Source organism: Sabethes cyaneus, chromosome 3 (genome assembly GCF_943734655.1).
Source record: "Sabethes cyaneus chromosome 3, idSabCyanKW18_F2, whole genome shotgun sequence".
In the NCBI taxonomy this organism is placed as follows: Eukaryota; Metazoa; Arthropoda; class Insecta; order Diptera; family Culicidae; genus Sabethes; species Sabethes cyaneus.
In genome coordinates, this window is record NC_071355.1 from 152,604,181 (window position 1) to 152,628,568 (window position 24,388).

Consider the following 24,388-nt stretch of genomic DNA (forward strand, 5'->3'; position numbering starts at 1 on the left):
ATCCCAGGATCAAGTGGTGTCCAAGATGCGGGGCTAAACCCGGAGCAATCTGCTCGTACCACAAAAGTCGAACTGGCAAATCAGGGATCAGCACCGGAGTATAGAGAAATAAATCTCCATGCTAATCCAAATATTGGCAACCGCGGAGCTAACGTTGGGAAGCAAAGTCTACCACGCCAACGCGGCAACCCAAACAAAATAATTCAATAAAAATATAAAATTTGTTCAAGTGAATCTTCATCATGCAAAGGGGGCAACTGCTGTACTTTGGAGAAGATTCACAGAAAGCAAACTGGATGTAGCACTGATCCAGGAGCCATGGACTAATAAAAGTAGGATACAAGGAATCCCTACAAATTCATGTAAGTTGATTTACGCTGAGAGCCAGCTCTCGCCCAGAGCTGCAATTTTGGTAAACGAAAGGGCAAATTTCTTTCCTATTACAGAATTAATTACAAAAGATACCGTAGCAATCATGATGGAGGTGCCAACGACCCATGGCACAACTGAAATTTGTATTGCATCAGCGTACTTTCCAGGAGACATGGGAGAAGTACCTCCACCGGAGGTTGTAAATCTGGTCTCTTATTGTAAGAGACATAACAAGGCATTTATCATTGGATGTGATGCAAACGCGCATCATACAGTGTGGAGCAGCACAGATACCAACCAGAGAGGTGAGTACCTTTTAGATTTTATATCATCGCATGAAATCGATATATGTAATAAAGGGGACAAACCAACTTTCGTAAATAGAATAAGACAAGAGGTTCTTGATCTGACAGTATGCAGTCCAACGGTGACTGATAGAATAAAGAACTGGCATGTTTCGGACGAAGAATCCCTGTCCGATCACAAGCAAATTATATTTGATTACGAAGCTAATCAACAACTGAATGAAATTATAAGAGATCCTAGGAAAACAAACTGGGAGCAATATGATTTGAATCTCAAAGTAGGCGTCAATAGCTTGAAAGGTTGCTCAAAAACGTATGAAGAGCTAGAAAACAACACAACGCAACTTTCAAGCCTGATCCTACAAGCGTATCATAAAAGCTGTTCTACAAAGGAACGCTCTACTAATAGAGATGTACCTTGGTGGAACAAAACCTTAGATAAATTTCGGAAGAAAACCCGGAAACTGTTCAACCAGGCCAAACGGACACAACAGTGGGAAGCATATAAGCAAACCCTCACTGCCTATAATAAAGAAATAAGGAGATCAAAGAGGATACACTGGAGGCATACGTGTGAGAACATTGAAAATACTCCAGCAACAGCAAGATTGCAGAAAATCCTCGCTAAAGATCATTCAAATGGGTTAGGTACCTTGAAAAAAGAGGATGGCTCTTTTACTAAATCTACTAAAGAAACATTAGAGCTAATGATGAAAGCACATTTTCCATGCTCAGTCATTAACTCATACGAAGACCAAAGTACACCGGCATTGAGAACTGTAACTCTTGAAACCAGGACAGACATTCATAAAATAGTGAATGAAATAACTGGGCTAGACAGAAACAGGAATGATGCATGCACTTTGGCCAAAAAAATTTTTACGAGAAGCAAAGTGGAATGGGCAATTGACTCCTTTGAACCCTTCAAATCACCGGGTAGGGATGGAATCTTTCCTGTACTACTACAGAAGGGCAAGGCGTTTTTAACACCTACTCTGACAAACCTTTATCAGTCCAGCCTGATACTAGGCTATATTCCAGCAGCATGGCGACAAGTGCGGGTCACTTTTATCCCGAAGGCCAATAAAAAGGACAAGACTTCACCAAAGTCCTTTAGGCCGATAAGCCTTTCGTCTGTTCTGCTGAAAATAATGGAAAAAATACTTGATGAGCATATAAAATCATCATATTTAGTTAAAAACCCTCTGAGCAAATATCAATTTGCATATCTAGAAGGTAAATCTTCAGTAACAGCATTACATACGGTTGTAAGGAAACTAGAAAAGTCTTTTGAAGCGAAAGAAATATCACTAGCAGCCTTCCTAGATATAGAAGGCGCATTTGATAACTCATCCCATAGTTCAATGATTGCGGCTATGATGAAACGTGGTTTCGATGTATCCGTTATCCACTGGATTGGCGAAATGTTATCAAAACGAGATATATCAGCAAAACTTGGAAGTACATCCATTAGCGTTAGAGCAATGAAAGGGTGCCCACAAGGAGGCGTAATATCACCTCTATTGTGGTCTTTAATAGTTGATGATCTTCTTCAACAGATGACAGCCTTAGGCTTTGAAATAATTGGCTACGCAGATGATATAGTCGTAATTGTTCGTGGGAAATTTGACTCTATCATCGCTGACCGGATGCAAATTGCTTTGAATTTTATTTCATCATGGTGTGATAGGCAGGGCCTCAACATTAATGCCAATAAAACTACTATCATACCATTTACGAGAAGAAAAAAAGTTACATTGAGTAACATAAGTTTGAAAGGAACACTCTTGAAACTTTCAGACACTGTCAAATACCTTGGAGTATTTCTTGACAGACAACTCAATTGGAATACACATCTAGAGCAAGCTGTAAACAAAGCTACAAATGCTCTATGGATATGTAAAAGAACTTTTGGTAAGCAATGGGGACTGAAACCGAAGATGATCCAGTGGATCTATTCGGCTATTGTGAAACCCAGGATTACCTATGCCTCGTTGGTCTGGTGGCCAAAAACAAAAGAGAAAGCTTCTCAGAAAAAGCTAGAAAGACTTCAAAGGCTAGCCACTCTCTCAATAACAGGTGCAATGAGAAGTACACCGTCGAAGGCATTGGATGCTTTACTTTATATGCTTCCACTGCATCAGTTCATACAATTAGAAGCTGAAAAGAGTGCTCTGAGGATCAAAAGATCTATGAACCTCTTTGATGGTGATCTTACAGGTCATCTCAGTATTCTAAAGACTATTAGTATTAATCCTCTGGTAATCAATAATGAAGACTGGATGGCGAAAAAATACAACTTTGACCGAATTTTTCGTGTATTTGAGCCTAGGCGTGATTCCTGGGAAGACGGTGGTCCCGATCTTCGCCAAGGCTCGACAGTTTTTTACACAGATGGTTCAAAAATGGACAACCAAGTGGGAGCAGGAGTAACTGGCCCAGGAATAGACATGTCAATTTCTATGGGTAGATGGCCAACTGTGTTCCAAGCTGAAATTCAAGCAATTCTAGAGTGTTCTACTGTGTGCTTGCGCAGAAACTATAGACATTCAAATATATGCATCATGTCCGATAGTCAAGCAGCTCTAAATGCTTTAAAGTCGGCGACATGCACATCAAAACACGTCTGGGAATGTATTCAATCACTCCAAAAATTATCTTGCCGTAACCAAGTCAACTTATATTGGGTCCCAGGTCACTGTGGAATTGATGGAAATGAAAGGGCTGATGCGCTTGCAAGATTCGGATCTTCTCATCAATTTATAGGACCTGAGCCCTTTTGCGGCCTATCTGCTTCTGTTTTAAAAATGGAGCTGAAGGCATGGGAATGTAGGAAAGTGGAATCAAATTGGAATAACACCTTCAATGCTAGGCAGTCGAAACGATTTATCTCTCCAAGCATTTCTATGACTCGCAAAATACTGGAGCTTTCAAAGAAAGATCTAAGCATCTATACTGGTCTAATAACAGGACATTGTCCGAGCCGCTATCATCTGAAGCAAATGGGAAAACTTCAAGATGATATATGTCGCTTCTGTGGCATAGAAAAGGAAGACTCGGAACACCTGTTATGCCGATGTCCGGCAATTTTTAATAAAAGATTAAGGTTCTTCGACAGAGGGCTGTTAGAACCCTTTGATATTTGGAGAACAATTCCCAGTACGGTAGTGCACTTTATCCGAAATGTATCACCGGACTGGACAAATGCTATTAGTCAAACAATGACGGTCGCTTCTAATAGTGGTGCGTCATCTTGACAACATAGCTATAGTAAAATGGGGGATATATCACAATAGATCAAACAAATGGTCGCAGTGATAAAAATACCCAACATGGAAAAAAAAAGGTAATGGTCCGAGTCGATATCCGCACTACATAGGGAGCATTTGTTGGTGACGTTCGAGAAAAACCGGCCCTCGATGAGAATATGGTCAATTTGGTTCGAGGTTCGTCGGTCAGGTCATTCGTTGACTTCGTTGATATCTTTGTGGGGAAAGAATGTGCAGCTGTCGTACGTTGCCTCCAGCTGCACACAGATCGCTTCCTTCTCGTCGTCGGGTCTACCCTCGTGTGAACAATGCACGGTTATAAAGGCGTAGTTGAAGAAACGGTCTTTTATCCTCAACATGCACATCTTCTCGTTGACTTTTTCCAGTCCTTCGTGCTATTCTGCATTTTATCCATTACTACGAAACCCGTTCCCAGCACGTTGGTCGCTCAACCGCTCTGGTAAAATTGGGCTTTGCCACCACGGATCCTCCCCAGCTTCTCGCCTTTGCGACAGATCCTCTGCAATGCCACGATGCCAAACTTTCGGAGTTCTAACTGATCAAGCGGCACCCTGTCGCCACCAACAAAATTTAGCGATCTGCAGTTCCAGGTACCAAGTTTCCATTCCGAATATCCATGCAGAGTAGAATTTTTTTGATTCTCTTTAGTTTGTTGGTTTTAGATAGGTAGCCGTACTAGGGTCTAGGCTACCGAGTCTCGTGACGGGGATGCCATCTTATAGTGTCGAGACAGTACTGTCCCTATCGGTGTATGACCTTCAATTCACTTGGTTGGTTACCCGATCTCTGGTTGTTCGTTTTCCGGTTGGTACCACGCGGAGGTAGGGACAGAAGTTGCTGGATAAGAGGCCAACAACCACTATGGGGTCTGTTTTGCGCATTATTCAATCATTTACTAACCGAATTCCCGGATGCTGTATTGATATGAAGCGCAAATCACATGACTTCTCGAAGAGCTCCCAGGCTACAGGTCTTACAGTCAATGTAGCAAAGACTAAGTTTACGGACGGTATTGAACACTGACAATACCACCAATTTCACAGTAACGGGACAACAGGTTGAGCAGGTGGAAGCCTTTCAATATATTGGAAGCTAGACAACACCCGATGGTATTACCAAGTCCGATATAGCCACGTGGATCAAAAAGGGAAGAGGTGACAGTGTAGGTCTGCGAAAAATTTGATGCTCAAACCAGATCACTCTACATGTAAAAGTCCGAATTTCAATTTAAACGTCAGATTGCTGTACGCCTGTGAAACGTAATGCGTCTCTGCGGATAAAACGCGAAAATTACAGGTATTCATTAATCACAGCCTGTGGAAATGTGGAACTCCAGAATTTCGAAAAAGTAGGTGCAAGTGGATCGGACTTACCTTGAGGAATGGAGTCAACGAGATCTGCAGAGAAGCACTCGACTGGAATCCGTAAGACCAACGAAGAAGAGGCAGGCCGAGAGACCCATGGCGACGCAGCTTAGCCAACTACTTCCGGGCTCTTGTCCTGGTGACAGGTGAAAGTCATGGCGTGTAACCGTCGGCAGTGGAGATATCTGATTTTGTTCTTTTGTTCGGCCGAATTGGCAGATCACATATTCAACAAATTAATAAGTAAGTTACGCGTACTCTATTTTGTGCAGGCTGGAAATTCATTCTTAAGAAATTAGTTCTCATGAAATGAGAACTATTCCGAATCATGCGGAATCTTGTCGTGATTTGAACGTGATTATAAGTTTAACTAAGTTAATATTTAATTGAAAAAATGCTGCTGAGAGTTGTCTAGTGTTTTTAGGTGAGGTGAGTTAACTTAGTTATATCTAATTTAAAATATTGGTAAAGAATGTAAAATAATCAATTTTTGTTTTTCTTCTTTTCCTTCTCTACGCATACCTACATAAAAAAGTCATCAGTTTTGAATGGTTAATTTAGATACTCATCAACTTTTCTCGCACTACCCGTTGGCTTTACAACTTGTTTATGAATTCGATCTTTAGTCGTTGATTCGAGAGTAAAAATAAATCTGCAGTATAGATTGGTTCGGGTTTTGAAAAAGTAGCCGATTCTGAGTCCAGCTCATTTTTTTCCTCCCATGCACTTACTTTAAACGATCTGGCGTCAAGCTAAAGTAGCTGTTTTTATTGCGGCTGCGAAATTGCGACAAACTAGTTCGAAAAGCGGACGGAATCGAATGCTTTGCAGCGAGGATATTAACGTCTTATTGATTTGTTCGTTTATTGCACTGATCATTGGTGTCAATGAGGTTGTTCTTGCGAAAACTTACGCAGCTTACAGCCTGTTCAGAGGGGTAGAACTTGTTCGATAGATTTTGAACAAAAATTTCTTCATCACCACGGGGCAAGTTGTTCATGAAGAACCGGAGATATGGAATGTGAAATCTCGTCACGCCCCCCCGAAAAGGTAACTAGGTTTGGGGTGGCATTCGTCTACCCGACGAAGGAAAAGTTGAGCTATGTTCATTAAGCGAAATTAGTATATATACCGAGGGTTCTATTAATTCAATTAAGTTTTGCAGTAGCATTCAAGGAGAGAAAATATACAGACGAAGAAGAGTGTTTCAGTTGATTTAGCAGCAAACAGTTTTTGGGTGCAACATGGCCTTTAAAGTATTAGGGGTCATTTAAATTTTGATGTGCTTATTCTAACTGTATTCTTTTACAGTTTCTCCTCGTGGTTACTTGTCTGGCATTCGTTGGTGTCAGAAGTTTTCCCCAGCATGGTTACGCAACGTCCCATCTCGTCTCCAAAATTCAACATACCGCTCCAGCCTATCAGCATATTTCACCGGTACATCACGTGGCTGCTATTCATGCTGCTCCAGTTCATCATACCATCCTGAAACAGGTAGAGACTCATGCACCGGCGAACTACGAATTTTCTTACTCCGTACACGACGAGCATACCGGGGATATAAAGAGCCAACATGAGACACGGCATGGAGATGAGGTTCACGGCCAGTATAGCCTGTTGGATGCCGACGGACACCGGCGTGTTGTGGATTATCATGCTGATCATCACAATGGATTTAATGCCGTGGTTCGTCGTGAGCCTACCGGAGTGAAAATCATTCAACCAGTTCAAAAAGTAATCGCTCAACCAATTCACGTGGCTCCCGTGGCACATGCAGCTATCTCACATAACGTTGCGCCACTGATCCATAATACCCACCACATTGCACCGATTGCTTATCACAGCCAGGGACATCACGCCACCAGTTACAGCAGCGTACATCTTCATTGAACAGCTTTCGTCTACTAGTCATTAGTCGGATGTGCCAATTTTTGTTGTTGTAAATGAGTTATGAATAATAAATTTGCTAGCACTTAATCTTTTGTTTGCCAGAATTCGGTATTGTTCCTCAGATACAATATGGTCCTCAACAGTTTTCCGTACTAATAGGAAATTTATGGCTTGTTGCTCCACTTTCTCATTATTTTTCTATTGCAAAGCCTGGTGTTGAAGGAATGGAATGGAAAATGATAGCAGCGCAAGGACGTCACAATATACCGTGGACCCCCGTTCGTTTGACCATTTTTAATTTGAACCCCGTTGGTTTGCACGACGTGCAAATTAAAAATGGTTCAAATGTCATTCTCAACATGACAACATTTGTTTATGCAGGCAATGCACAGAAACACGATTCGTTTGTACTGACCTAGCGTGTTTAATCGGTTTCACATTTCGTTTTCCTAACGATTAAGAGATAAGATCGGAAAATGCAATATTCGCACTTACAACTGCCAACTAAAACAAACCACCAAAACAATAACAAAGAGTAGGGCGACCAGTTCACACAGGTTTCAGCATATTTCGGGTTACCAGTTGTTCAAATTAAAAAGTAACCCCGTTAGTTTGCATGAGGAATCGTTCAAACGAACGGGGGTCCACTGTAATACGAAACACTACTCCTGAAATTATAATCAATTATGAAAACCACTCATAAAGTGATAGATGAATAACCTAAGGTCTACGCTTCTAAACGATTACGATTACGATTTCCGTCTTAAGCATGGTGTGTTGTAAAGCATATAAGGAAATTAGTTTTCAAACTCTGCAGAGGTACTTAAGCCAGGGAGGTACCCGAAAAGAATGCTATTTTTTATTCCCCTTGGTAAGCGAGACTGAACGCTAATACTTGCTATTCAGTATCTTTATTGGTTAAACATTGAGATTATAAAAACCGCCGATCCCACTATCCAACTGGTCTTTGAGCTAACCGCCCAGTTAGCTTCGAGGTACGATGCTGGTCTTACAAGCCAGTCGTCGTATGATCGAATCTCGGCTAGGCGGTGCTGGCTAGATAGAGTCAGTAGGATCTCTAATAGCCGGCTGCGAAGTCTGTCGATAAAGAAGGGTAATGTCTAACGCTTTGATTTGCTTTTTTTGACCGTTAGTCAAACTAGGGTGTTAAGTTGGTGAAAACTGGAATCGACTGAGACTATACCATTTCCGGTAAAGAATATGGAAACGTCTCTTTGTTTCATATAAGATGCTGAGATCCAAAATTCTACAACACGGTCTTATGCATCAATTTATGGCAAAAATCCCTTAAGCTTAAGGGAGTTCAAAACTTCGCTTGTCTATTCACGTTCGAAATTTGATTATTGTATCAAGCATCGTAATGTGTCTTCAACGGATTGCAATGAAATGCACCCTCTGTACATGCTATGCTGGAAAAAGATCGATTCTGTTTTTCAAAATTTATTCTGTTGAAGTTAATTAAAAGATGGCGATTGTAATATTCTTGGAAAATTCAATGCATATTGCATATTGCATAAACCAGAGTCGATTAAACTTAATCACTTAAGAACAAGAACTACAAGGCTCTTGTAGTTCTTGTAAAACATGGCTTGCCTAATTAGGCCATTTTTGACCGCATACGATTCTATAATTAACCGATAGAAAAATGTTTTCGAATAGCATCATGTAACAGAACTACCTTCTCACCACCAGTTTGGACGTACGAAATTTTATGCTATATATTCTGCTGCTTGACACCGAGGGAAAATATACAGTTTTTTTCTTGATACCGCAATCAAATAACACAATGTAACGCCTTTGTTTAAATTCACAACCGCAGTTTTTATTTTTTCAAAATTCAACTACCTATGGTCTAAGATGTGACGATCAGATGATGGGATGGCACGGTGTTCGATCGGGTTGATCTAGTAATGATGTTGGTAGTAGGCTGGTTGAGCAATAACCTTAGCTACCGGTTGGGCAATCACTTTGGTGACTGGTTGGGCAATCTTAACGGCAGCAGGTTCCCGGCGGACGACGGCATTGAATCCATTGTGCTCATCGGCGGTATAGTCGACGATACGCTGGTGGCCATCGGCATCCAGGAGGCTGTACTGGCCTTGAACTTGATCTCCATGGCGGGTTTCGTGTTGGCTCTTGATGTCACCGGTGTGAGCATCGTGAACGGAGTAGGAGAATTCGTAGTTAGCCGGGGCGTACTCTTCCACCTGTTTGACATAGGTTGGCTGGGCGATGGTTTTGACGTATGTTGGCTGAACATAAGCTGGCTGGGCAATAGTCTTAACATAGGTAGGCTGGGCAACAGCTTTCACCAACGGTTGCTGGTGGTAGATCGGTGATGCGGCATGGTATGGAATTTGTTGGGCTGGCAGTAAACCAGCGCTGGCTACAGCCAACAGGGCAGACACAGCAACGAACTGTAAAATTTGATTTTAGAACAAGTTCTAGGTAGATTTTTAGAGGATAAAACTTACTTTGAACACCATTGTTGACTCTTTCTGGGGCGAAGGTGTGTCGCAAGTTGAACTTTGATTGAATGATACCGCTATGACATCTCACCCGAGTTTATATACCAAAAATAAACCGATCAGTTTTCCTTGAGAACAGAATATCTTTATGGTTCATGAATATAGTTTACTTGAGGCGAAAATCGTAGTAGATACAAACCAGAATCGAAATTGGCAAAACCACCAATACAAGCTCAAATGCCCTTCCACAATATCCTTTTTCATTTTATAACCAACTGTGACACCGACTAAAACAGAGCAAAAACTCCTTCAAAGTAGAAATCGGTACCAAGATCAATCATTTCGGAAGTAAACCTATACCCGCGAGCAAGGTAGATTTGAAGGTTAACGAACGAATTGAACTGTTTTTGCTCTGTTTTGTCTCGTGGACATGGAAGTAGGGCACAATTTCTTGCTGCGCGATCATGCGTGAACGAAGAATGCTGAAGGAAACGAGTTCAGTTTGCGACCGGTGTTGGATCCGAAAACAGTTGAGTGAAAAAGTATAAAAAGTTACTGCAGCTCCGCCGTAACGGCAGGGTTCATTAGAGTTTGAATTGAAGCACATTTGCAATGCAACTGCGAAGCTATAAAATTAATTAATTTACTATGTTTCTGAAGCGAAGGGGTCTTGAAAAAGTTTAGGTGTAAGTGGAGGCGGAATAAACTATTTAATGTGGATATTAGGTTGAGAATTGTTGTATAACAAAAACTGTGTGAAATTCAAAAAACAAAAAATTTATGGAAAATCTTTTATACCTTGACCAAAGTTTCTTTGTTGAAGTCCTCTTGACAACATGAGGGTCTTAGAGGAATAGAAAAAAGATGAAACTTTTACGTTGGATTCTGCTACTTTATTATAAATTCCTATGGTTTGCAAGCTTTTTACCTTTGTTATACTATATAATTACCTTTGTTATACTATATAACAAAGGTTTAGAAATTGGTCGAAAAACGCCAAATAGAACCAAGGCCCGGAGGGCCAAGTGTCATATACCAATCGATAGGGTTCGACGAATTGAGCAATGTCTGTATGTGTGTGTGTGTGTGTGTATGTATGTGTGTGCAGCTCATTTTCAATCGCCTGTTTCTCGGAGATGGCTGAACCGATTCATCCGCTATTACTTTTGTTTGAAAGGTATTTATGCCTAGTATATATCACTATAAAGTTGTTTCGTGGTATGACGTTTCGTTTAAAAGTTATAGGCAAAAATGTGAAAACTACGTGACACGGTTTTTTCCGGAACTACACAACCAATTTTAATGATCTTAGTACCAAATGAAAGCTCTTGCTATTGCTAAACTTTTTACCAAATTTCATTGAAAACAAATATGCAGTTTAAAAGTTACGCTTAAAAACCCAGTTTTGACAAGGTCCAAATGATCGCCTGTTTCTCAGAGATGGCCAAACCGATTTATGCGCTATTAGTTTCATTTAAAAGGTAATATAGCCGGATAGATCACTATTGAATTGTTTTTTGATTGAACGTTTAATTTGAAAGTTATGAGCAACCGTATACACCACGCCAAAATTAATTTTAATTTATAATGATTTTAACCAAGATAATTTACCTAATTTAAATTATTTTAATACCAAACGAGAGCTTTTGGCACTACGAATATATATGCAAAATTGCATAAGAATTGGTTTTACCGGTAAAAAGATATTAACCCTCGAACACTCGCGCTAACTTTTGTAACACAGTTATTCGCGCTCACAATAGCCCAAAACTAAAAAACGTGCGCACTAGAGTTTTGACTAGGAAAACTTGGTTTTAAGATTATCGAACCCTTGGAAGAGTTTTTTGAAATTGAATGCTCTATCGTCTGGTAGAATTTAAATTTTGACTAATCCCCCTAAAAGTGAAATAAAAAAATATTTTTCTTCAGTTTCAATATAACACATTGATGAGTTCTGCAAAGTTTTAGAGCATATTATTACAAGAAATTTTGCTAAAGACAGTAACCTTCTATCTCTTCAGCGAAGATAGAGGAATCTTATTTATTGTATTGTAAAATCAGTTTTTCTATTTTAGCGCTTTTTGCAATTATTGTATGACTTTTTCATGTATTACAAAGTTGTACAGATAGTAAAAATACACAACTTTGCTGAATATAGTATACCTCTATGTTTGCTTGTTTAGGAACTGTAGAACTTTGATTGCAAAAAATACCCTAATTTTGATCTTGAATTACTCGACTACCAGCAGACGGATACATTTTAAACATTTTACATTTGCTGATAGTTTTGCCGCATACAGACACCATTTTTCTATATGAAGAAACTAGAGAAAATTCCAGTTGGGGCCAATTGCGGTACACCTCACGTGCTGCTTGCTTCGTTTCTGTGATGTCGGTTTATGCTGATCTATTTTCCTAACAATTTAAAGTATTAATGCATTGAATAATTCTGACATTTTGCTCATAACAAGTTTACTGAAGAACATACGTTAGTTAAACAACGATTTGTAACTATATAAGAATATGGCATTCAAAAACCTATACATGTTGTACAAAATACAACAGCGTGAGTAACCGAAGGTTAACAAAAATTGATGAAATTTATGCAAGAAAACTTTATTGATGTGAATCAAATAGAATGACATTACAGGAAATTATGCATAGTTCAAAAATCTATAAACTATACCTTTACAACGCAATGTATATGTTAAAGAATAATATTTCTTCTTACATTTTACTTTTACTTGCACTTACCCACATTAGTAACAACTTACTCAGCAATTTCACGAGAAAAGGAACTATCAAAATTTATAAGTGCTTCTATTTTGTTAAAATTTTGTAAACTTATTCAATTTGCAAAAATTTTATGTAAACCAACGCACAATGCAACGTTAACCAATAGATGAATTATTTTCCGAAAACGTGTCGATTTCTATCTCAAATAGCAAGTAAGACCGCATAACAAAGGTTCCTTTCACCACTAGGTGGATTAAATAAGGTTTTTATCGTATGTTCGAAACCGATAGTACTTAACCCTCTAACGGGTAAGACCGTCTAGAGACGGCCTTCGCTTTTGGAGCTCCAGAGCCGCATACGAAATTTGTTTTTAATTGGCAATATGCAAAATGCGTTCAGAACAGATTTCTTGACATTTTGATACTAATATCATAACATTCTGACCATGCTTTCAAAAGTTATCATTTTTCAAAAACAAACATTCCGAAAAATTCCGAAAATAATTAATGCGCGAATATTCCCTTTTTTACTTTTGAAGGAAAAGGACATCTAGAACAAAATGAGTGACCTAAACAATTTTTCTATGAGTAAATCTCATGCATTATTTTAATTTTGTAATATATCTGAATTGCAAAAATATCTGGGCAGAGTGTTAGGCATGAAAAAAGAAAAGGAGAAATTGGACTTTTTCTTACCTGGCGCTCCTCCAGATAATTATTTTTGCATGAAAATCAGAACGTAAGTTTTTTTTGTGTGTACTTTCATGATAAAATAGTCATTAGCTTGGTCGCATCGTTTTTACGGTGTTGCCCGTTAGAGGGTTAAACATTTTGCTACCATTTCGTGCCTATTCTCAGTGGGTTCTTTGATTATTTTCAATATGAAATTGCATTCAAAAGTTATAACAAGTCATGTAAAATAAAGTCTTATTAATATTGTAAGTCAACAACTCATCCACTTTGATGAACATAAAGTTATTTGAATTACATTTGTTTGTGCTTGATGTGACGATCTGATTCTCAATCAAATATAAAACAACAGATGTTTTATTATCCCTACATGCACGGTATGATTTGTTTTTGCTCTTTCGACTGTGTCACCTCAGCCAAGCATAATTTCAAAAAGTTGCTGTTTTTTTTATTAAGTGAACATCAAGACCACCTGTTCTTACATTAGAAATTAATTAGGGTGAAGAAATAAAAGTAAAAACGCCTCATTTATCGGGCAAGTGGGACCTACATTCAAATTTGATCAAAAAGCACAAAATAACAGAAAATTATGTATATTAATATACAGCAACGTTAAAGCCTCAAAAATACCAACCAAAGACAATGTTTGTATTAATGGTTCATCCAAATATGCCGTAACAAATCAGAATGCTTCTTAAGCACGACGGGCGATTTTATAATGAACATAAAACACAATTTGTGAGCAATTACGCAGTAATGCAGGATTGTAACGCAATGTAGTTAAATATGTAGCTATATCCAATTATTGCGAGAAGTAATTTATGATTAACAATAGTTCGTAAATACGATTATAATCTGTTTGTTCAACCATGCACAATGGAACAGAGCTGATAGTGAAACTATACTAACAAATAGTTACCCTTTAAAAAAACTTATAACACTTTATTTCTCCACTTTCAGTTGCATGTTAGCTTAATTATATCAACTTTGCGTTCCCGGATTCATATAACATCGGTTATGTATCGCCAGAATGAGTTTGCTCTCTCCTAAGCCATGTTAATGAACTTCTTTTTAGGGTCCCAGCAAGCAACCTCGCCTATGTGTTCCAAAGTGAATTGGATGCTGAATTGGGGTGCTGGATAGGTTCGTCTACGGCGGATCTTCGTCTGCTTTCCAGACATATAGACAAGAAACCAGCATTGTAACCAATTCTAATGCGAATTATATTCAAACTAACCTGGTATTGATAATTATGGATTGTCTCTTTGCTACTGAGGAAAGAATTATGTTAGAAATTTATTATTTTTTGCTATTTATTCAAAAATAGAAGTCCTCTTGGTTTTTCTACCAGTTTTAAGTATGACGAAGAGAATCTGCTGATCGCTCGAGTAACTCCTTGAAAATTTGAGCTGTGATTCAAACTATTTCCACTTTTTTTTATAGTAGTTAAGTGCACACGGCTCAAAGAATACATGCATAGATTTTTGTAAATAATTGTTGTCTATCCATGATAAATGAAAGAAATCTTGCTTATGATGAAGTGAATATTCGTATGACGAACTCCCACTGGAGCATGAAAAATTGTTCCACTGAGAAATGTAAGTTTCGAAATATTTTTTCAGGTCAAGTTGGTATACATATATAGGCAAGCTTTAGGGTAAAAATGTAGTCTACAAAGTTTGACGAAATAAATAAATAAATAAATCTATACCTATAAAAACGGATTTCTGTCTGTCTGTCTGTCCGTATGTTCCTTATAGAATCGAAAACTACTGAAACAATTGGCGTGAAAATTTGCATGTAGAGGTTTTTGGGGCCAGGAAAGGTTTTAGTGATGGTTAGAGACCCCTCCCCCCACTAAGAGGGGGGGGGGGGGCTCCCATACACATGAAACACAAATTTCTGCATAACTCGAGAACTAATCAAGCAAATAGAACAAAATTTGGCATGTGGGTGTTTTCGGTGACAAGTATTTATTCTATGGTAAATTGAGACCCCTCCCCTCTTTATAAGGGGAATTATAACTCCACTCCCTTTAAGAGGGGGGCTTCCATACAAATGAAATACAAATTTCCTCACAACTCGAGAACTAATCAAGCAAATGGAACCAAATTTGGCATGTGAAGGTTTTCGAGGGCAAGAAAATTTTCTATGGTGAATTAGGACCCCTCCCCACTTTAAGAGGGGGGGCTCCTGTACAAATGAAATACAAATTTCCTCACAACTCGAGAACTAATCAAGCAAATGGAACCAAATTTGGCATGTGTGCGCTTTTAAGGACAACCATTTTTTCCATGATGAATTAGGACTTCTTACCTTTTTAGGAGGGGGGGCTCTCATACAAATGAAATACAAATTTCCTTATAATTTGAGTACTAATCAAGTCAATGGAACCAAATTTGGCATGTGTAAGTTTTAGATGGCAGAATTTTTTTCTGTGGTGTATTACGACCCCTTCACCTTTTAAGGAGGGGGGGGACTCCCATACAAATGGAATAGAAATTTCCTTATAATTTGAGTACTAATCAAGCCAATGGAACCAAATTTAGCCTGTAGGAGATTTTTGAGTGTTGAATTTATTTTATGATAGTTAGAGACCTCTCACCCCTGTGGTAGGGGGATATGGACTCTCATGCAAATAAAACAGAAATTTTTGCGAAACTCAAAAATTAATCGAACTCGAGAAATTCGAGACTCTTCCATAAAACATTAATCAATAACAAGACCACAAAAACTATCTATACATAGTAACACTAGATCATTCAGGACGAGACGACCGCGAGTGTTACCGGCAACCCGCCGTCGGAAGCGCCGCCCACTGTGGGGAGGCAACTCCCCGCAGAAATCACTACTGTCTAGGTTTATTTATTTTCCTATGTCTACCTGGGTTTCCTGGAACGAACGACAGCGAGTAAGGAGAGGATCGCGAAATGGTACTTTCCACAAAAAAAATTTTCCGTAAAATGGTACATTCCGCTTAAGGTTTTTCGCAAAATGATATTCGGCGTAATGTTGTGCAATCATGGCGAATATTACTATCCGCTTTCTGGCTATGCAATGAGGGGACAGAGGAGTTGTTTTCTACTTTACTGTGAGGAAAAATTGCAAATTTGTATATTAAACTGCCCATTCCAGGTAGCTAATAAGCCTTAACGTAAGCAGCAAATCAGCGTATCTGGCATTTTATACTGCACGTTATTGTATGTTAGCTTTTTGACTGCATAGGTGTTGTAAATTGGCAGTGTCAGCACTAGAAGAAGGTTATCAGTAAAGTAGCTGTATATTTTGCCAAAATAGCACTTAAGTAGCATTTAAGGCGACTTAAATGCTTATTGGCCTATATTTGAATAGCATTGGTGATGCTTATTGGTTACCTGGGATGCGAAGTTTGTCAGGTCAGCTAGTAAATAAATGAATAAATCTATACCTATGAAAATGGATTTCTGTCTGTCTGTCTGTCTGTCTGTCTGTCTGTCTGTCTGTCTGTCTGTCTGTCTGTCTGTCTGTCTGTCTGTCTGTCTGTCTGTCTGTCTGTCTGTCTGTCTGTCTGTCTGTCTGTCTGTCTGTCTGTCTGTCTGTCTGTCTGTCTGTCTGTCTGTCTGTCTGTCTGTCTGTCTGTCTGTCTGTCTGTCTGTCTGTCTGTCTGTCTGTCTGTCTGTCTGTCTGTCTGTCTGTCTGTCTGTCTGTCTGTCTGTCTGTCTGTCTGTCTGTCTGTCTGTCTGTCTGTCTGTCTGTCTGTCTGTCTGTCTGTCTGTCTGTCTGTCTGTCTGTCTGTCTGTCTGTCTGTCTGTCTGTCTGTCTGTCTGTCTGTCTGTCTGTCTGTCTGTCTGTCTGTCTGTCTGTCTGTCTGTCTGTCTGTCTGTCTGTCTGTCTGTCTGTCTGTCTGTCTGTCTGTCTGTCTGTCTGTCTGTCTGTCTGTCTGTCTGTCTGTCTGTCTGTCTGTCTGTCTGTCTGTCTGTCTGTCTGTCTGTCTGTCTGTCTGTCTGTCTGTCTGTCTGTCTGTCTGTCTGTCTGTCTGTCTGTCTGTCTGTCTGTCTGTCTGTCTGTCTGTCTGTCTGTCTGTCTGTCTGTCTGTCTGTCTGTCTGTCTGTCTGTCTGTCTGTCTGTCTGTCTGTCTGTCTGTCTGTCTGTCTGTCTGTCTGTCTGTCTGTCTGTCTGTCTGTCTGTCTGTCTGTCTGTCTGTCTGTCTGTCTGTCTGTCTGTCTGTCTGTCTGTCTGTCTGTCTGTCTGTCTGTCTGTCTGTCTGTCTGTCTGTCTGTCTGTCTGTCTGTCTGTCTGTCTGTCTGTCTGTCTGTCTGTCTGTCTGTCTGTCTGTCTGTCTGTCTGTCTGTCTGTCTGTCTGTCTGTCTGTCTGTCTGTCTGTCTGTCTGTCTGTCTGTCTGTCTGTCTGTCTGTCTGTCTGTCTGTCTGTCTGTCTGTCTGTCTGTCTGTCTGTCTGTCTGTCTGTCTGTCTGTCTGTCTGTCTGTCTGTCTGTCTGTCTGTCTGTCTGTCTGTCTGTCTGTCTGTCTGTCTGTCTGTCTGTCTGTCTGTCTGTCTGTCTGTCTGTCTGTCTGTCTGTCTGTCTGTCTGTCTGTCTGTCTGTCTGTCTGTCTGTCTGTCTGTCTGTCTGTCTGTCTGTCTGTCTGTCTGTCTGTCTGTCTGTCTGTCTGTCTGTCTGTCTGTCTGTCTGTCTGTCTGTCTGTCTGTCTGTCTGTCTGTCTGTCTGTCTGTCTGTCTGTCTGTCTGTCTGTCTGTCTGTCTGTCTGTCTGTCTGTCTGTCTGTCTGTCTGTCTGTCTGTCTGTCTGTCTGTCTGTCTGTCTGTCTGTCTGTCTGTCTGTCTGTCTGTCTGTCTGTCTGTCTGTCTGTCTGTCTGTCTGTCTGTCTGTCTGTCTGTCTGTCTGTCTGTCTGTCTGTCTGTCTGTCTGTCTGTCTGTCTGTCTGTCTGTCTGTCTGTCTGTCTGTCTGTCTGTCTGTCTGTCTGTCTGTCTGTCTGTCTGTCTGTCTGTCTGTCTGTCTGTCTGTCTGTCTGTCTGTCTGTCTGTCTGTCTGTCTGTCTGTCTGTCTGTCTGTCTGTCTGTCTGTCTGTCTGTCTGTCTGTCTGTCTGTCTGTCTGTCTGTCTGTCTGTCTGTCTGTCTGTCTGTCTGTCTGTCTGTCTGTCTGTCTGTCTGTCTGTCTGTCTGTCTGTCTGTCTGTCTGTCTGTCTGTCTGTCTGTCTGTCTGTCTGTCTGTCTGTCTGTCTGTCTGTCTGTCTGTCTGTCTGTCTGTCTGTCTGTCTGTCTGTCTGTCTGTCTGTCTGTCTGTCTGTCTGTCTGTCTGTCTGTCTGTCTGTCTGTCTGTCTGTCTGTCTGTCTGTCTGTCTGTCTGTCTGTCTGTCTGTCTGTCTGTCTGTCTGTCTGTCTGTCTGTCTGTCTGTCTGTCTGTCTGTCTGTCTGTCTGTCTGTCTGTCTGTCTGTCTGTCTGTCTGTCTGTCTGTCTGTCTGTCTGTCTGTCTGTCTGTCTGTCTGTCTGTCTGTCTGTCTGTCTGTCTGTCTGTCTGTCTGTCTGTCTGTCTGTCTGTCTGTCTGTCTGTCTGTCTGTCTGTCTGTCTGTCTGTCTGTCTGTCTGTCTGTCTGTCTGTCTGTCTGTCTGTCTGTCTGTCTGTCTGTCTGTCTGTCTGTCTGTCTGTCTGTCTGTCTGTCTGTCTGTCTGTCTGTCTGTCTGTCTGTCTGTCTGTCTGTCTGTCTGTCTGTCTGTCTGTCTGTCTGTCTGTCTGTCTGTCTGTCTGTCTGTCTGTCTGTCTGTCTGTCTGTCTGTCTGTCGGGATGTTCCTTATAGAATCGAAAACTACTTAACAAATGAAACATTCTTTAGGAGGGGGGGGGCTCCTATACAAATGAAATACAAATTTCCTCATAATTCGAGAACTAATCAATCAATTGGAACCATATTTGGCATAAGGGTGTTTTTGGAGGCAAGAATTTTTTCTAGGATGAATTAGAACCCCTTAACTTTTTAGGAGGGGAGGCTCCCATACAAATGAAATACAAATTTCTTCATAACTCCAGAACTAATCATGCAAATGGAACCAAATTTAGCTTGTGAGTGTTTTTGTAGGCAATTTTTGTTCTATGGTGAATTGAGATCCCTCCCCTCTTTAGGAGGGGAACTATGATCCTTTCCCCCTTCAATAGTGGGGGGAGGGGGGTCTTATACAAATGAAATACAAATATCTCATGACTAGAGAACTAATCAAGCAAATGGAACCAAATTTGGCATGTGGGGTTTTGGAGGCATGAATTTTGTTGATGGTGGTTTGAGACTCCTCACCCCTGTAGTAGGGGGATAAGGAGTCTCATACAAATAAATCAGAAATCTTTGCGTACCGTCATCCGGGGCGAGATTGTGCCGAAAAAGCATATGTTTATGATCTTTAGCTCAGTATACACACAATTTAGGAATTAAGTTGATTTCAAACCTGTCAATATATACTTAATTGTTCAATTAACAACTACCGTAGAGATGGTTTAGTTACAGTGAAACCTAATTTTACTATAAGTGCATACTTAAACAGTGAACATTAGCATGTTTATAAACAATACACATAAATATCAGTATAAAGTAGTGCATATGGGGCCGTCCATGAACTAAGTGGACTATTAGGGGCAGGGGTCGGCCAAAAATAACGCATCATACAAAAAGTTTGAACGAAAATAATCCGGGGAGGTATGAAATAACTAAAAATGAGTTCGTAGTCAATGGACAGCTTTTATATAGCCAGTAGCGTTTCTAGGGTTAACAAGGGGGAGATATATGGAGGGCGTGTATCCTAAGGGGGCAAATCTATTTGATCATTTAACAAAAGTAACCATTACTTCGTTCAAGAACTCGCGGCCGCAGAACTTGTGGCCCATCCCACCCCCCTCCCGCCTCCTTAAAACTGGCAGTTTATACACGGTATAATATATTCGTCTTATATTAGAGTGTTTATTCAAAGCATCTGAAATTTTCAGAGACAAAGTAAAAATTAGTTTAAATTATTTAGAAAACCTATGATGGTGGTTCTGTCAAATCTGTCACAATATTGCGCTCAATACTAAAGAATGTGAGTATACTAGTGTATTCTGACGTATTTTTGTTCTGTATGTGAAATCCACAAATTGGATCAATCATTATGGCTTGGCACAATCTCTCCCCCGTGAAGCTCGAAAAGTACAAAGTTTCGAAAAATATTAATATTAGTTTATATACCTTCAAAATAGCAAGTTGATGCGATTTCTTGTTTGGGTTGGTTTAAGTGGAACATTTTTTACAAGCGTTATTTCCGAGTATTTTTGATCGCCAACTTTGAAACCCTGTTTAGGCTAAATAGTTTGCTAATATCTGTGTTCCATTCTAAGTTATGAATAAATATGTTTTGTTCATGAAAATGATCATGAATTTAGGTCACCAGTTTCTATAGATATAATAAATTTTCACAAATAAACATTTTTGGTTTTTGGCACAATCTCACCCACGCGGCACAATCTCACTACAGGTGGCGGTAACTCAAAAATTAATCGAACACGAGAAATTTTAGACTCTTTCATAAAACATTAGTCAATAACAAGACCACCAGAAACTATCAATAGTAACATTAGATGATTCAGGGCGAGACGGACACAGGCCGCGAGTGTTGCCGGCGACCTGCCGTCGGAAGCGCCCCGTAGAGATTACCTCTATCTAGGTTTATTTATTTTCCTAGAACTACTGACCTCTATTACTTTCCTTCAGTTGGTTCACTCCTGCGAAATCGTACTTTCTACGAAAAGATTTTCCGTGAAATGGTACATCCCGCGTAAGGTTTTTCGCGAAATGGTATTCTGCAAAACTCTATATTCCGCCTTATGGTCAACCGAGAATTGGTGTTACGCAAAATGGTATTCGGCGAAATAGTTTGTAATTATGGCGAATATTTAAATGCTATCCGCTTTATTTTATCAGGCTAAGCAATGGGAGGAATTGTTTTCTATTTTACTGTGAGGAAAATTTGTATATTTTAACACCCATGAACTCCTCAGAAACTTGCAAAACTCGAGATTGTGATAAAGGTCATCCGAGATTCAGGATTTATGTACAACACAGCTTAATTTGTGGCAATGTGAAGTTTGCCGGGTCAGCTAGTAAATAAATAAATATCATATGCAGCTTTAAAATCAATGAACAGGTGACGCGTGAGGACTCGGAATTTGCGACACTTCTGGAGGATCTGCCTCAGGGTGAAGATTTAGTCCATGGTAGACCGACTTTCCATGAAACCGGTCAGATAACTTCCTACGAACCTATTGGCTATTGATGACAGTCGATGGAAGATGACTTGGGAAAGCACAAAGCACTTTGTAGACGTCGTTCAGGACAGTGATCGCTCGGTAGTTCGTCACAATTCAATAACCCCGTCCTTCCACACCAAATTTTAATAAACAATTGTTGCAAATAGCTCGCCAGCTTGTCCGGGCCCATTTGGATAAGTTACACTCCAATGCCATCTTTTTTGCTGTTTTGTTATTCTTCTGCCACTGGATGGCTTTTTAACGTCGCTTATGAATGGTGGTGGCACATATCCATTACTTGCTGCACCATTGAAGGCAATTCCTCCGCTATCACGGTCTTCCGCCTGCACGCCATTCAGGTGTTCACCGTAGTGCTGCTTCCACCTTTCCATCACCGCCCGGTCGTCAGTCAAAATACCTCCATCTTTATCTTTGCGCATTTGAGTCTTTAATGGAACTTTAAACTGTCGGACCCCTTGGCGAATGAGGGGTCCACTGTTTCGAGGTATTAAAAGTGTAATTCTCATTTTTTAACCATTTTCAGCTAATCAAGTAAAAAGTTCTAATCGACCACCCGGCACGCCGCCATTTTTCTATGACCGCAATCTAAAACGTCAAAACACTGGGCGGGAAATCATTTCATAGAAAATATATGGAGCGGCCATTGTTGTTTGGGGCCCAGCAACGAGGGGCCCATCAGTATGGGGGTACTGTCAAATCATATGTGAGAGTGTATTGGTGACACCAGGCTGGTTCTAATATTTGAAGACCTTGTGTCAGTAGTGGCCCTATTTTAACGAGAATTACTCCAGTGTAGAAGATTCCTTACGAAAATAAAATGCACATCGTTTTTTTGGTTGGTAATATCGTTCTTAGAATTCATATAATTTACCGGGGATAGTCCTTCTTACGTTCTTTCCTTTGACTAAAAGATAATTTATAAAATTGTTTTTGTTTTGATAACAGGCTGCTTTGGGGTAACATTGAGTTCAACCTAAAGGGAACATATTGAAGGGACCTGACAATTAATCCATGTTTACTCGGTTTGACATCGAATAGATTAATTTTGATTTGTGCTAACGACTATTTAGTATTTACTATTCAAGATGTCAATCTATCAAACCGGGCCATGGGAACGAGTTCCAACCGTCCATCTATAACTATTTCTTTTAGTTCACGGCAGATTGCTGTTTGCATGCGAGTGAAAAAAGATTTTGAGATGCTTAAAATTTGCACATGGAATCTAAATTCTAAATTAGGGGGTCATACCTCCAATGCACCCTCACGAAACGTTACTGAATGCGCTAGTTCCGTTAACTGTGAAGCTTTCTATCAAACAAATGCAAAAGAAAGATAGATCGTATACTTTAATAACACATTTAATATCATAACTTAACCCTAACGATGACCGATTTCGCAACATTAACTGGACACGAGGCAAACATTTGTCTGTTTAATAATGCGCTAGACCGGCAGTTTTAATCACAGTAGCTGGAGCAGCAGCATGGTAGTGGCCAGCTGAAGCGACGTACGCCGGTTGGGTAGCAATTACTTTGGTAACCGGCTGAGCAATTGCTACCTTTTGTACCGGTTGCGGGATCTGGATTCCGGATGGCTCGCGGTGAACAACGGCGTTGAAACCATTGTGGTCATCGGCGGTGTACTCAACAGTTCGCTTATGGCCATCGGAATCGATCAGACTGTACTGGCCGTGCACTTGGTCGCCTTTGCGCGATTCATGCTGCTCCTTGATGTCTCCGGTATGTTCATCGTGAACACCATAGGAAAAATCGTACTGCACGTTGTGATCATCGTGATATTCGACCTGCTTTACTAGAGTTGGCTGAGCAATTGTCTTCACCAGCGTTGGTTGCGCGATGGTTTTTACTAATGTTGGTTGGGGTTGGTGATAAGCAATGTGAGCCGGCTCGTGGTATGATGTATGCAGCTCCTGCACTGGAATAACACCAGCGCTAGCAATGCTCAAAACTGCGAAAAGAGCTAGAAACTACAAACAACACGATTGATATAGAATCACAATAGCACCGCAGCAGCGGATTTAAAAATATGCCACTCACTCCGTAAGTCATTTTTGATGGCTACGTTCACGATCGGTCGGTTAGGAGATACTGATGAGTTTCTTAGCGTTCAGTGGTCTTATATATGAACACATAATCCACAGGATGGGCTTCATGGACCAACAGAGGTTGATGCGTATCCTTAAAATGAAAAGTTTTTTTTCACTTTTACTTTGATTGCACGTAAAATTTTCGTTTTTCTTTTGCTCGTTTTTCCCTACCATTATCTACCGCAGCGCAACACAGATCGGCAAGGGTCACTAAAAAGCCGGCTTGTTAAGAACCGGTTTACCGGCTAGGGTGACTTCGCTTGGACGTGCCTTCGACGAGCCTAGTTTAGCAGGCATTGTCGTGAGACTGCAACTGCGTTTCAAGATACAAGTTCAGAAGTGACGCAATGTCGCATCGGCAAGTTCTGCCCGAGGGATTGTTTGGCGTTTATTTTTTGCGATGGCCGTTAAAACTGCTAGTTTTAACTTTCGAGACAAAAAAGATTTTTTTCCATTTAATCGATTGTGTTTATTAAAATTAATGGTGTTTAAAATGATAGAACTGGCCGTGGGTTAGCGGTGATCTGGCGTGAATGGCGCCAAACAACATTTAGTTACTAGATTTATTTTCTAACAACTTTTTCGTTGATTGCGCACTTTGAAAGCATAAATTATTAGAACTTCTAGTAGGGTAGTTTGCCAATTGTTGCTCACCACCCAATTGTTGCCCACTTCTCGGTTTTTGAATAATATCTGAGAATATCTATATTCTCGCAGCACTCCAAACAATCAAAACACAAATATATTTCATTACCTTCAAATTGATTGTTAGCAAACAAATATTTGGAATAGTAAAATTACCTCATAAAATCCAACTCTTAGTAGAGCCAAAATACGTCGAATGCTTACAATGTGAAT

At 40.2% G+C, this 24,388-nt stretch overlaps 2 protein-coding genes across 2 annotated transcripts; one reads left to right on the forward strand and one right to left on the reverse strand.

The window, feature by feature from the left end:
- The first annotated feature begins 6,575 nt into the window (after window positions 1-6,575).
- On the forward strand, window positions 6,576-7,221 carry LOC128740280 (larval cuticle protein A2B-like). The gene is made up of 2 exons (XM_053835818.1): window positions 6,576-6,587; window positions 6,643-7,221. The coding sequence occupies exons 1-2, from the start codon at window positions 6,576-6,578 to the stop codon at window positions 7,219-7,221; spliced, it is 591 nt and encodes a 196-aa protein (XP_053691793.1).
- A 1,925-nt stretch (window positions 7,222-9,146) lies between these two features.
- LOC128740281 (cuticle protein-like) lies at window positions 9,147-23,492 on the reverse strand. Its single transcript, XM_053835820.1, has 3 exons — window positions 23,481-23,492; window positions 22,889-23,410; window positions 9,147-9,659 (listed from the first exon to the last, which is right to left on the reverse strand). Exons 1-3 carry the CDS (start codon window positions 23,490-23,492, stop codon window positions 9,147-9,149), a joined length of 1,047 nt encoding a protein of 348 aa, XP_053691795.1.
- Between the last annotated feature and the right edge of the window lie 896 nt (window positions 23,493-24,388).

Excerpts from the sequence above, each read along its gene's own strand:
- LOC128740281 (XM_053835820.1), bottom strand. Across the intron at positions 9,660-22,888 it reads ATGCTGCTGCTCCAGCTACT|TTCGTTGCTGTGTCTGCCCT; the intron begins GTGATTAAAACT and ends CAAATTTTACAG.